This window comes from Rattus norvegicus, chromosome 1 (genome assembly GCF_036323735.1).
Source record: "Rattus norvegicus strain BN/NHsdMcwi chromosome 1, GRCr8, whole genome shotgun sequence".
NCBI classification, from domain to species: Eukaryota; Metazoa; Chordata; class Mammalia; order Rodentia; family Muridae; genus Rattus; species Rattus norvegicus.
Window position 1 is genome coordinate 170,430,126 of NC_086019.1, and position 11,680 is coordinate 170,441,805.

Consider the following 11,680-nt stretch of genomic DNA (forward strand, 5'->3'; position numbering starts at 1 on the left):
CATTTATGTGCTATAGTGAACATTTCTCATTCAAATGACCACAAGAATGTTCAAAGAAATAAAAGAGAACATAAAACTTCGTGAGTGAGTTCTAAGAAAATAAAATGTAATAAAGTCAGTACAGGAGATGGAAGTGAGATTTGACAATGAGGGAGAAATACTGGAGGGGGTTTGCTGTATTTAGAGAAAGAAAAAAAGAAATTAAAGACATTTTAGAATTTAATTAAAATGAAGGCACAACCTACCCAAACTTACCCCTGGTAAGTCTAATATGCTCCAGTGGATGGCCACACATCCCAAGAGTATGTGGACAGTACGACTGAGATTCAATAGGTTTAATTTTTAAAAGAGACACAAAAATGGGTGTGTAGGGAAGAGGAGTTATGTCTGCAAGGACTTGGAGAATTAAGGATAAATATGGTCAAAATGCATTGTATGAAATTCTCAAAAACTAATAAACATAAGAAAGAACAAATTAAAAAAAAAAAAAACCAAAGTCTCATCTAAAACGTGTCTGACGTGGGGCTAATACCTACTACGAATCCTAACAGCCTGAGTTCAGTTCCTGAGACCAATATAGTAGATTCCCAAGATGTCCTCTGGCTCCACATGCTGTGGCACATGAGGAGGGTATACACACACGCGCAAACACACACACACACACACACACACACACACACACACACACACACTCTTTTTCCTAAAATAATCCACATGTTTGTCTACAGCCTGATCTTATGAAGGCATTTTTTAAATGTATGTGAGTATACCCTACAGACACACCAGAAGAGGGTATCATACACCATGACAGATGGTTGTGAGCCACTATGTGGTTTCTGGGACTTGAACTCAGGACCTCTGAAAGAGCAATCAGTGCTATTAACCGCTGAGCTGGAGAGATGGCTCTGCCCATGAATTCGTTTAATATAAGTGAAAGTAGCAAATTAATCTATGGGCTGTATTTCTTTACCTTTGCTAGTCTCCAATAACCACACAGAAAAACCAAGATTTATTTCAAGCTGTACTTCAATATCTGGGCAATTATTCATCTATTAATCCTCTAAAACAATCTGGCTACCTCCCAGCCATGATCCCATAATCCTTACATATAATTTATCTGTTCCTTTGGGCTTCAGATGGTTTTTCTCATGGTGTCTTCTCAGACCCTCTATTCCTCCTGACTGACCTGAATTTCCCTCCCTCTCTCCCTTTCCTACCCCTGGTTAATAGAAGTTTATGGCACATTCTCTATTCCGCCCACCCATTGGGTGATCAGCATCTATTGAAAAGGCAGCGAATAAACCAAAAGAATAGTTTACACAAAGTTGAGACTGGAGATTTTAGACATGAGCATTACAATGCTGTGTCTTGATATGAGGGCAGAGAAATCAGCATTTAAATAACGAGGATAACCTTACACAGTACACAAAACTTTATTCCTACACAATGGAAAAACCTATTGCCATGTTAATATTAGGGTAGTGTTAAGAAAATTAAATTCTTGTTATTTTAGGTAGTCTTCTGTGTTCTTGAGGTATCAAAACCGGCAAAAAACTGAATGGAAAGTGCAAGCCCAGAACTCTAGTTACATTCCTCAACTGTAAAACCAAAACTCAAGTGAGCCAAAACATGCTCAAGCTGAGTTCAGTTACTAAATTAACAGTCAGAGGTCAGATGGCTTTGTGAAACACAAACCATATCATCTTCTGATGCTCTTTTGAGCAACATTTGTAAAATATTTGAAAGAAAGACATATACATGTAGTTTGGCATATTTAGCCTGTAATTTTAATTACAACATAAATGTCCCAGGTCTCGTTGCTGTACAGGACAGAAAGGTAATAATGTTAAGGACTCTCAATGCTCCAGGGAATACCCTGTTTACACAACCTTTAGGAACTCACCTTTAAATAGTTCCTCAGAGGAAAATATTTAGAAGCAAGACCTAGGAGAATTGGAGTTCGTACTTAGTGAAGTAATGCAGAAAGGCATAATTAGAATACTGCTAAAACTCATGTAATCAGTATGGCCTTTAAGAAAACCTTTTCCAGAACCCAGTGCTGTATTTTAAGTCACTCCCTCATGCTAGGTCCTAGGTTCCTTCATAGATGACACCTCCAACACTGTTTCTACTCCATGTCTGCACTGAAGTAAGAGAGGGGAAGCTGCTAATAGGTCTAGTCTGCGTAATTCTGTAGGCTTGACTGGAGATTGGGGTGTAAGAAATAGGCTGTGTTATTAGTCCTCCTACTCATTCATATTTTTTTATCATTAGGCTTCTAGGTAAAAAAAATCTATTTCCATTCTTCTCCAAAATCTCAGTCTGGAAACTGGAATACAAACTTTCTCCTTCAGGGATGAGCTCATCCCATAGGAACCACAAAGGCACATAGGGCACAGGGGCCATGTCTTCCAGTATTGCTCTACCTTTGGTGTGGAAGGCAGCTCTGCTTGACTCTCTGCTTGCTTAGCTATCAGCTTTCAGCTTTTCATTTCTTCCTTAGGTTTGTATACAGCCCACCATCTCCCCTGTCTTGTGGCATATCAAATACAGCTGGAGCTGCAAGAACACTAAGAATATTGCTTGGGGGAGCTCATCAAGATGAGCTTGTTTCTCTTAAGCATTGCTCTTTGTAGGAGTTATGAATGAAATCAACATTGCTGGTTCCAATCCCCTGATGACACTATGAAGAAGAGAATCCAATTACAACCAAGATGGTCCTCCTAGTGCAGAAGAGGTAATGACCCTACTGCTGACACATCAAACTTTAACTTAATGCTTAAATATTCTTCTCATACACAACAGGTCTGACAAGTTGCCACATGGCTCAACCTTGATTAGTACTTACTCTGCTATGGTGAAAGAGTTGGCAGCTATCCAGATGCTATATAAAAGACTGCATGCTTCCTGTGTGAGTGTATATTGAATGCTGATGTGTTGTACGTGTGTGTGTGTGTGTGTGTGTGTGTGTGTGTGTGTGTGTGAAGCACATTGTAAACAAATGCTGCTCATAGAATGTGTGTATGGAGAACTCTCATGTGTGCAGCAGTGTGGCTGTGTAAGAGTCATTAAAATACACGTTTGACCTTATCAAAGAAAACTCAACCAGTAACAAGATAAAGATGTCTAGAAGCCAGGTATTGTGACATAAGCCTATAATACCATCACCAGGGAAGGAAAGAGTGTCATGATCTTGAGGCTACTCATATCTAATGAATTATATGAGTAAAATGAAAGAACATGTGGAAAAGGCTTTTTATTGTAGTGTTACCAGGGCACAAAAGATATTACTGCATTTCCCGTCAGAAGCAGCTTCCAGACTTGCAGACCACTTCCTGGGTTCTCTTCTTTCTGCCTTTCTCTACATATCAGGATTCTTGTGTTCTTAGGTCCCTCTCCATCTCTTATAACTTTTATTTTCCTTATTCTATTTTCCTTACTCCTACTGATTCTTCTTCATGTTCTCTCCACAACAGATAGAGATGCCACTGTTTATTCCCTCAGAAATGTTGATAGTCATGTAGAATCTTTAGTATGTAAGGAAATGTATCCCTGGCCTTCTTGAAACATAAATGACACTATGCTTCATGACCTAACCCCTTCTCACTCATTTATTACTCTACTGTCCTTGTTCCTGTTTTGATATTAGATCACATTTCCTCATGTGTATGTGTATTCTGCATTTATTCAGTAGCCCATATTCTTAGTGCAACAATTCCACCTTACCCATGATTTCATTATTCCCGACTTCAGTCACCCATTGTGGACCACAATCCATGAATTATATTAATGTCTGTCTTCAATCTTTCAAAAGAGAAATATCATATTTACCTAATGTTCATTATACTATGTTTTCATAATTTCTAATTTGTTAGTTATTGTCAATGCTCTGCTGTCCTTATCATATAAGTTAATCTTTTTCATATGTATGTTTGTGTAGAAATTAACAGTTATAAGAGTTGATACCACAGCCTGAAGCATCCACTGGGGTCTTAGAAAATATTCCCAGAAGATAAAGGAGAGGCCTGTATCTACTGCAGACTCCACTAGATTTTAAGTGCCTGTTCTTTGCTTGGTGTTGAAGTAATCCCTGTGATAAGGGTATCATCTCCGCATATATACCATAGATACAAAATTATATTTATGTTTCTTTTCATCTTACTTTTTATTCAATATTTTTATTTAATTAGTTATTGTATGTGAATATGTGTATATATGGTTGGGTTGGAATGTGTGTGTGTGTGTGTGTGTGTGTGTGTATGCAACACATTACATAACTTGACATATGTCAGACATATTTTCCTGGAAAACACAGATGTAATTAATAATTAATTAATTAATTTAAATTATCATAGCATCATTATCTTTATCACTGTGGCCATTTCTTAAATATAGTTCTCAGAAATAATGCAAAATCCCTCCTAAGTTTTTATTTAATCTTTACAACTGTGTCATAGTTTTGGTATAATATTGATTTTATAGATTGACAACAAAAGAAGTATCCAGGGCTATAAAAGTAAGAAACCAATCATGTATGTGGAACTCAGGTATCGGTACTCTTAGTAATTATTTATTATACTGCATAGATACTGTTTTATAGGAAAACTATAACTTATTTAACATATGTTTAAACTATAGTTTACTTTATGCATAGTTACTTACAGGATACAAAGTGCCAAACATTGCTATTTTCAGGAGACAAAGGAACATTCATTTTTATTATTTTTAAAATTTTTTAGAGATTCTAATATATTATTTCACCCTTCCCTTTTCTCCTTGCAACCCTCCTCATGTATAACTGCTACCTTGATATTTTCCAAATTCATGGCATCTCCTCTCTCTCTCTCTCTCTCTCTCTCTCTCTCTCTCTCTCTCTCTCTCTCTCTCTCTCTTCCCCTCTCTCCCCGCCCCGCTCTGTGTGTGTGTGTGTGTGTGTGTGTGAGAGAGAGACAGAGAGAGAGAGAGAGAGAGGGAGAGAGAGAGAGAGAGAGAGAGAGAGAGAGAGATCAATCCACATAATGTTACTTACGATATGTATGATTTTATGGCTAATTTGCAGTTGGATAACCATGTATGTGCTCTTCCCTGGGGAAGACTATTTCTCTCACTCTCAGCATTCCCTATTCGCCTGTAGTTCTTTAGATTGGAGCTGAGGTCTCCTGAGTTTTCCCCTACCATGTTAGCATGCCTATTGGTGACTGGCTTTGTTCAGGTCATGTTTGGACAACCATGTTGGTGCTCTTGTTGAGCAAATCATAAGTCCAATTAGAGAACTGATGATTACTGCAAAGGTATGTGTACCACAACTGCAGCCTTTGTGTGCTAGCATCGTGCTGGTTATTGTTGTGGTTCATTGACATTATAGCTACACAGGACCATTGGTTGTTTCTGTACTTTGGAAGCTCGAACGGCACCTCTGCTACCATGAAAGCTAGTCTTTGAGGGGAAGGCTTTAAGGTTAGATCTAATTCTAGGCGTCTGGGCCCTGTGTCCGAAGAAAATGGTGTGCAGTAGGGATTTACCTTCGGTCTCCAGGAAATTAGGGGGAAAGGACAAGGGCAATAACAATAGCTTACAATGATTTTTGGAAGTCTCTTGAACAATCTTGATCAACAACTCAAAAGAGGGCTTCTCGTGTCTGGCATTGGAGTCTTTATTAGGTGGTCTTCGTCTCTCTGGAGAATTGTCAGTCAAGATGGGAGGCTTTTATTTAAAATATACATTTAGATTTATACATTGACTTGCAGAAATTATATGTATTTTAGGTAAATAGTAATAGTTTGTTTGCTTAAGAATTTTTCAGACATCCTGTAATTTTACCCACCTTTTTCTGTATTAATGCCCTGCTTCTAACTAATTAGAGCTACCTTGTTTTAAAAATTTCCCTTCAGATCGCTGGTGCTCTGCTATTATTTTGCACCCACACCTGAAATGGTCCCTTTTTATGTCATGAGTTTCTACAGTCACTTGAAGTTATGCACTTGAATCTAAAAATATGGACTTGGAACGTCAGCTGAGAGAGAACATACAACAATTATATTTCTGGGTCTGGGTCTCACTCCACATAATTTTCACTAGAGGAAGATTCATTTTATAACGTCTGATATTTTCAAGCTCCTCTGAGAGATGCTTTATTAACACTCATGCTGATGGGTGACTTTATTCTACTTCACCTTTGCCAATCTAGTAAGACAGAAAGGAATGCTAATCACTACTTCATTCTATATTTCTATGGTTCTACATGAGGATGAATTGATTCTTTACATGACCAGTTCTTTTGTCATTTGTATTTCTTCTATGACTTGCTTGTTAAAAGTTCTTTTCCCAAGTGGGGGTAATACATCAGCCAATAAAATGCTTGCCTTGGAAGAATAAAAGCTTGAGTTCAATCCCTAGCACACATTAAAATTTATGCCAGTTGTGGTGACACAGACATGTAGTCCCAGCACTGTGCAGGGAGAAACTAAGGTATCCCTGGTATATACTAGCTGCAACTGGCCAAGGAGATAAGGCTGACTGGCAAGTGAACTCCAGGAATCTGCCTTGTTCTGCATCTACAATGTTGGATTACAAGTGTGTGCCACCATACCTGAACTATTTGTATGCACTCTGCAGATGTAAGTCAGGCCCTTGTACTTATAAGGCAAGCACTCTACTGACTGGGCTCATTTTTCCATCTTTTCAAAGATTATAAAAATATTTTTGACCACTTATAGGGTATTTTATTCTGCTTTGTTTGACATCCATCTAAGATTTGGAGAAGGATAGATATTGAGAAATTTTTGTTTCTAATCAGATAGCTGTTTATAATATGTTGCTTTCCTATTGATTTAATAATCCCATATCGTGTTTCTTGCCCATATCCGTGTGGCTTGTTCAATTCTATTCCCCACTCTCACAACAGACTCCCACTCTCCGCCTTTTGTTTGGCTGTGGATGCCTGCATCTGCCTCCATCTGATGTTGGATATAGCCTCTCAGGAGACAGCTATCTAGGCTCCTATCTACAAGCATAACAGAGTATCATTAATAGTGTAAGGGGTTGGCTCTCTCACATGGGATGGGTCTCAACTTGGGGCAGTCATTGGCTAGCTGTTCCTTTATTCTCTACTCCACCTTTATGGCTGTATACCTTGTAGACAAGAGCAACTTTGGGTTAAGATTTGTAGGTAAATCAGTGTCTTCCTCCCTCCTCTGGAAGTCTTGCCTGGCTATAAGAGGTAGTCACCTTAGTCTCTATATCCTCCTACAGTAGGAATCCCAGCTAGGCTCACCCCCATTGACTCACTGTACCCTACCCCCAATCCCAGGCCTCTAGCTACTCCAAGAGACACTCCAGATTTCCATCATCAATCTCAACCCTCCTCCCTACACCTGATCACCATCCCCATTCCTCTCCTCACACACTCTTACCCAGTTCCCTCCCATATTCACCTCTAATGACTATCTTATTCCCCCATCTGAGGAGATTTGCCCTTGGGACCTCCTTATTATCTACTTTCTTTGGGTGTGTGGACTGTAGCACCGTTATCCTGCACATTACTGGCTAATGTCTACTTATAAGTGAGTACATACCATGCATGTCCTTTTGGGTTTGGGTTACCTCACTTAGGATGATATTTTCTAGTTACTCCGTTTGCCTGCACATTTCATGATGTCCTGGTTTTTTGGTTTTTTTTTTTCCATCTTTATTAACTTGGGTATTTCTTATTTACATTTCGATTGTTATTCCCTTTCCCAGTTTCTCGGCCAACATCCCCCTAACCCATCCCCCTCCCCACCCTCCCCCGATTACCGCCCTCCCCCCAACAATCACATTCACTGGGGGTTCAGTCTTGGCAGGACCAAGGGCTTCCCCTTCCACTGGTGCTCTTACTAGGCTATTCGTGGCTACCTATGAGGTTGGAGCCCAGGGTCAGTCCATGTATATAGGCTTTGGGTAGTGGTTTAGTCCCTGGAAGCTCTGGTTGGTTGGCATTGTTGTTCAGATGGGGTCTCGAGCCCCTTCAAGCACTTCCAGTTCTTTTTCTGATTCCTTCAACGGGGGTCCCGTTCTCAGTTCAGTGGTTTGCTGCTGGCATTCGCCTGTGTATTTGCTGTATTCTGGCTGTGTCTCTCAGGAGAGATCTACATCCGGTTCCTGTCAGCCTGTACTTCTTTGCTTCATCCATCTTATCTAGTTTGATGGCTGTATATGTATGGGCCACATGTGGGGCAGACTCTGAGTGGGTGTTCCTTCTGCCTCTGTTGTAAACTTTGCCTCCCTATTCCCTCCCAAGAGTATTCTTGTTCCCCTTTTAAAGAAGGAGTGAAGCATCCGCATTTTGGTCATCCTTCTTGAGTTTCATGTGTTCTGTGCATCTAGGGTAATTCAAGCATGGGCTAATAGCACTTATCAATGAGTGCATACCATGTGTGTTTTTCTGTGATTGGGTTACCTCACTCAGGGTGAAATTTTCCAGTTCCATCCATTTGCCTATGAATTTCATAAAGTCATTGTTTTTGATAGCTGAGTAGTATTCCATTGTGTAGATGTACCACATTTTCTGTATCCATTCCTCTGTTGAAGGGCATCTGGGTTCTTTCCAGCTTCTGGCTATTATAAATAAGGCTGCTATGAACATAGTGGAGCATGTGTCTTCATTAGCTATACCTCTCTTGGGCATATACCCAAAAGATGCTCCAACAAAAGTTATTTTATTGTACAGGTTTGTTTTGGCCATCCTGGGGTTTTTATTTTTCCATATGAAGTTGAGAATTGCTCTTTCAATGTCTGTTAAAAATTGTATTGAAATTTTGATGGGAATTTCATTGATTCAGTAGATAGCTTTAGGCAATATGACCATTTTCAGTATGTTAATCCTACCAGCCCATGAGCATTATTCCCAAACTATTCTTGAGTTTGATTGTGAATTCTCTATTAATTTCACAGAGATGTTATTACCTGAACTATTATGATGTAAATAAATTTCTTTAATGTAATAATGCTTTAATATTTGACATACTAACTCTCAGCACACATTGCACACCACAATTTCTTCTTCATAGTCTGTGTATACTCTTTATAATATCATTGCTTCGATTTATTTTAAACTGTCTTTCATATATGTTGAACATTATAGGCAACTGTTATCTAGCATCTCTCTCAAATGTTCTCTTCTAATACTGTTATAATCATATTCTTTCACCTTTCCATATATGTCTCAAGTGCAATTCATATTTTCTTCATTGATTCATATGTAGTCCTAACTAGGCATCATAACTATTTAAATTGGTTTTTCTTTTATTTTCATGTATGAATCTTAACCCTACTATCAAAACTAGTCAGGGAAACTTTATCGTTTTTTCTGAGTGGTTTTGTCTGCTTTTATCTGTGTACCGCCTATGTGCCTAATGATTTCAGAGATGAACAGAGGACATCATGTTATCTCAAACTAGATTTAAAGGCATTTATACGCTGTCAGGCAGGTGCTGAGAATTGAATCTAGGTGTTCTTAAAGAGCAGAGAGTTCTCCTACCATCTGAACCATATTTCCAGCCCTCCCAGGAAGCTTTAAACTATATTTTTTTTATCTATTTAAAAACCAGCAGTAGTCTTAATTGTAAAAAAAAAAAGAACAGCGTGGTTAAAAGGATTTGGAGGATGGGGGATGATGTTATGCACTAGAAACAAACAATTAGAATAAAAATAATCATATGTATTAAATAGGACAATTTAGATAGAAAAATATAAAATCCTAGAACTACCCAAATACACGTCAGTTTTAACACAAGCCCCTTCTATACTACAGTAGGTCATGAACTCAATCATACTGTATTTTTATTGTTTCTGACAAATAGGTAAATACAAAAACATCTCAATGGGAAGAAAAAACCAGACCTTTGTAGTTGAGTTTTTGTTGCTTGGCCTTTCACAAGATGCACAGACTCAGATTCTCCTGTTTGTTCTTTTCTTCATCGTTTATGTGCTGACTGTACTTGGAAACCTGCTCATCATTATCCTCATCTTCATGGATTCTCGACTCCACACCCCCATGTACTTTTTTCTTAGAAATCTTTCTTTTGCAGATCTCTGTTTCTCAAATAGCATTGTTCCTCAAGTATTGTCCCACTTCCTGGCAAAAAGGAAAACTATTTCTTTTTGGGGCTGTGTGACACAGGTAATTGTCTCTCTTCAGATTGGGTGTACAGAGTGTGCACTGCTAGCTGTGATGGCCTATGACCGGTATGTGGCTGTGTGCAAGCCACTGCACTACTCTACCATCATGACCCAACAACTATGCCTGCAGTTGGCCCTAGGGTCCTGGGCCAGTGGGCTCCTAGTATCTTTGGTAGATATTACTGTTGCCTTCCATCTTCCCTATCGAGGGCAGAACATAGTCAGTCATTACTTTTGTGAACTTCCTGCCCTCCTGAAAGTGGCTTCAGCAGATACTTACAGCACAGAAATGGCCATCTTTGCAATGGGTGTGGTAATCCTCCTAGCACCTGTCTCCCTCATCCTCATCTCCTACTGGAACATTGTCTCTACTGTGATCCAGATGCAGTCTGGAGAGGGGAGACTCAAGGCTTTTTCAACCTGTGGATCTCACCTCATTGTTGTTGTCCTCTTCTACGGGTCTGCAATATTTAACTATATGCAGCCAAACACCAAAACCACGAAGAAACAGGATAAGATAATGTCTGTGTTCTATACAGTTGTGACTCCAATGTTAAACCCCATCATTTATAGTTTGAGGAACAAGGATGTCAAAAGTGCCTTTAGGAGACTAGCTGCAAGAGTGGCCTTCTTTCACAAGCAGTGACCTGTGGATTTGGTTTTTATAATCATAGTAGCATCTGAACATGGAGCAAGATTTTTTGAGACAGTTATTAAGTAAGTCATTTTAGGAAGAACTGTGGAAGAGAAGAACACTTTATGGAAATGGTGACCACGCTAAGCCAGAGCACAAACAAAAATGACTAAGGTATAAAACTGGGTTATCTTTTTATTACAAGAGGTGAAATGTGCTATTTCAATGAGTGCATAGCTATAATTAATCTACCTTGATGTAGGCGCCAAAGATGGCGCCGGTTTCCGCCTTCCACCTTCCCGATGGTGAGCGCTCCCTGAGATAAACAAGTCCTTAGTTGGCTAGGCCCGCTCAGCCTGGTCGCTTCCACATAGATACAGCCTATCCGCTATCCCCTCGTGGCTTGCTAGGATTGGCCAGCGCTAGTTATTTAAGTGTGGTGCGGAGGTTCCCCGTGGTCAGAAGCTTTTACAAGGTTCCTGAATAAACTGCTTGAAGAAAATAAAATCTTCACTGGTCATGTCTTCCTTGCTGGTCGAGGTTGGGCGTGACACCTTGGACCCAATTATGCACAAGCATAGCCAAATCTGCTGGCACATGCCTCAGATCTCAATGTGCTGTCTAGATTTATGTCAATATCAACTTGGTACCATTCTTTTCATCTGAGGAGGGAGGGAAACTCAATTGAGAAATTGCCTCTGTTAGACAAACCTGTAGAGAATTCTCTTTATTAGTAATATGGGATAGCCCATCCCATTGTGTGGACACCCCCTGGGTTGGTGGTCCTAGAATCGATAAAGAAGCAGGCTGAGCAAGCCATGAGGAGCAAATCAGTAAGCAACACTCCTCCATGGCTCCTGCATCAGCTCCTGCCCATTTCAAGTCCCA

General features: G+C 39.6%; 1 protein-coding gene across 1 annotated transcript; it reads left to right on the forward strand.

Annotated features, from left to right (window-relative positions):
* Nucleotides 1–9,859: 9,859 nt before the first annotated feature.
* On the forward strand, nt 9,860–10,804 carry Or2d36 (olfactory receptor family 2 subfamily D member 36). Its single transcript, NM_001000208.1, has one exon. It carries the CDS (start codon nt 9,860–9,862, stop codon nt 10,802–10,804), a length of 945 nt encoding a protein of 314 aa, NP_001000208.1.
* Nucleotides 10,805–11,680: the final 876 nt, after the last annotated feature.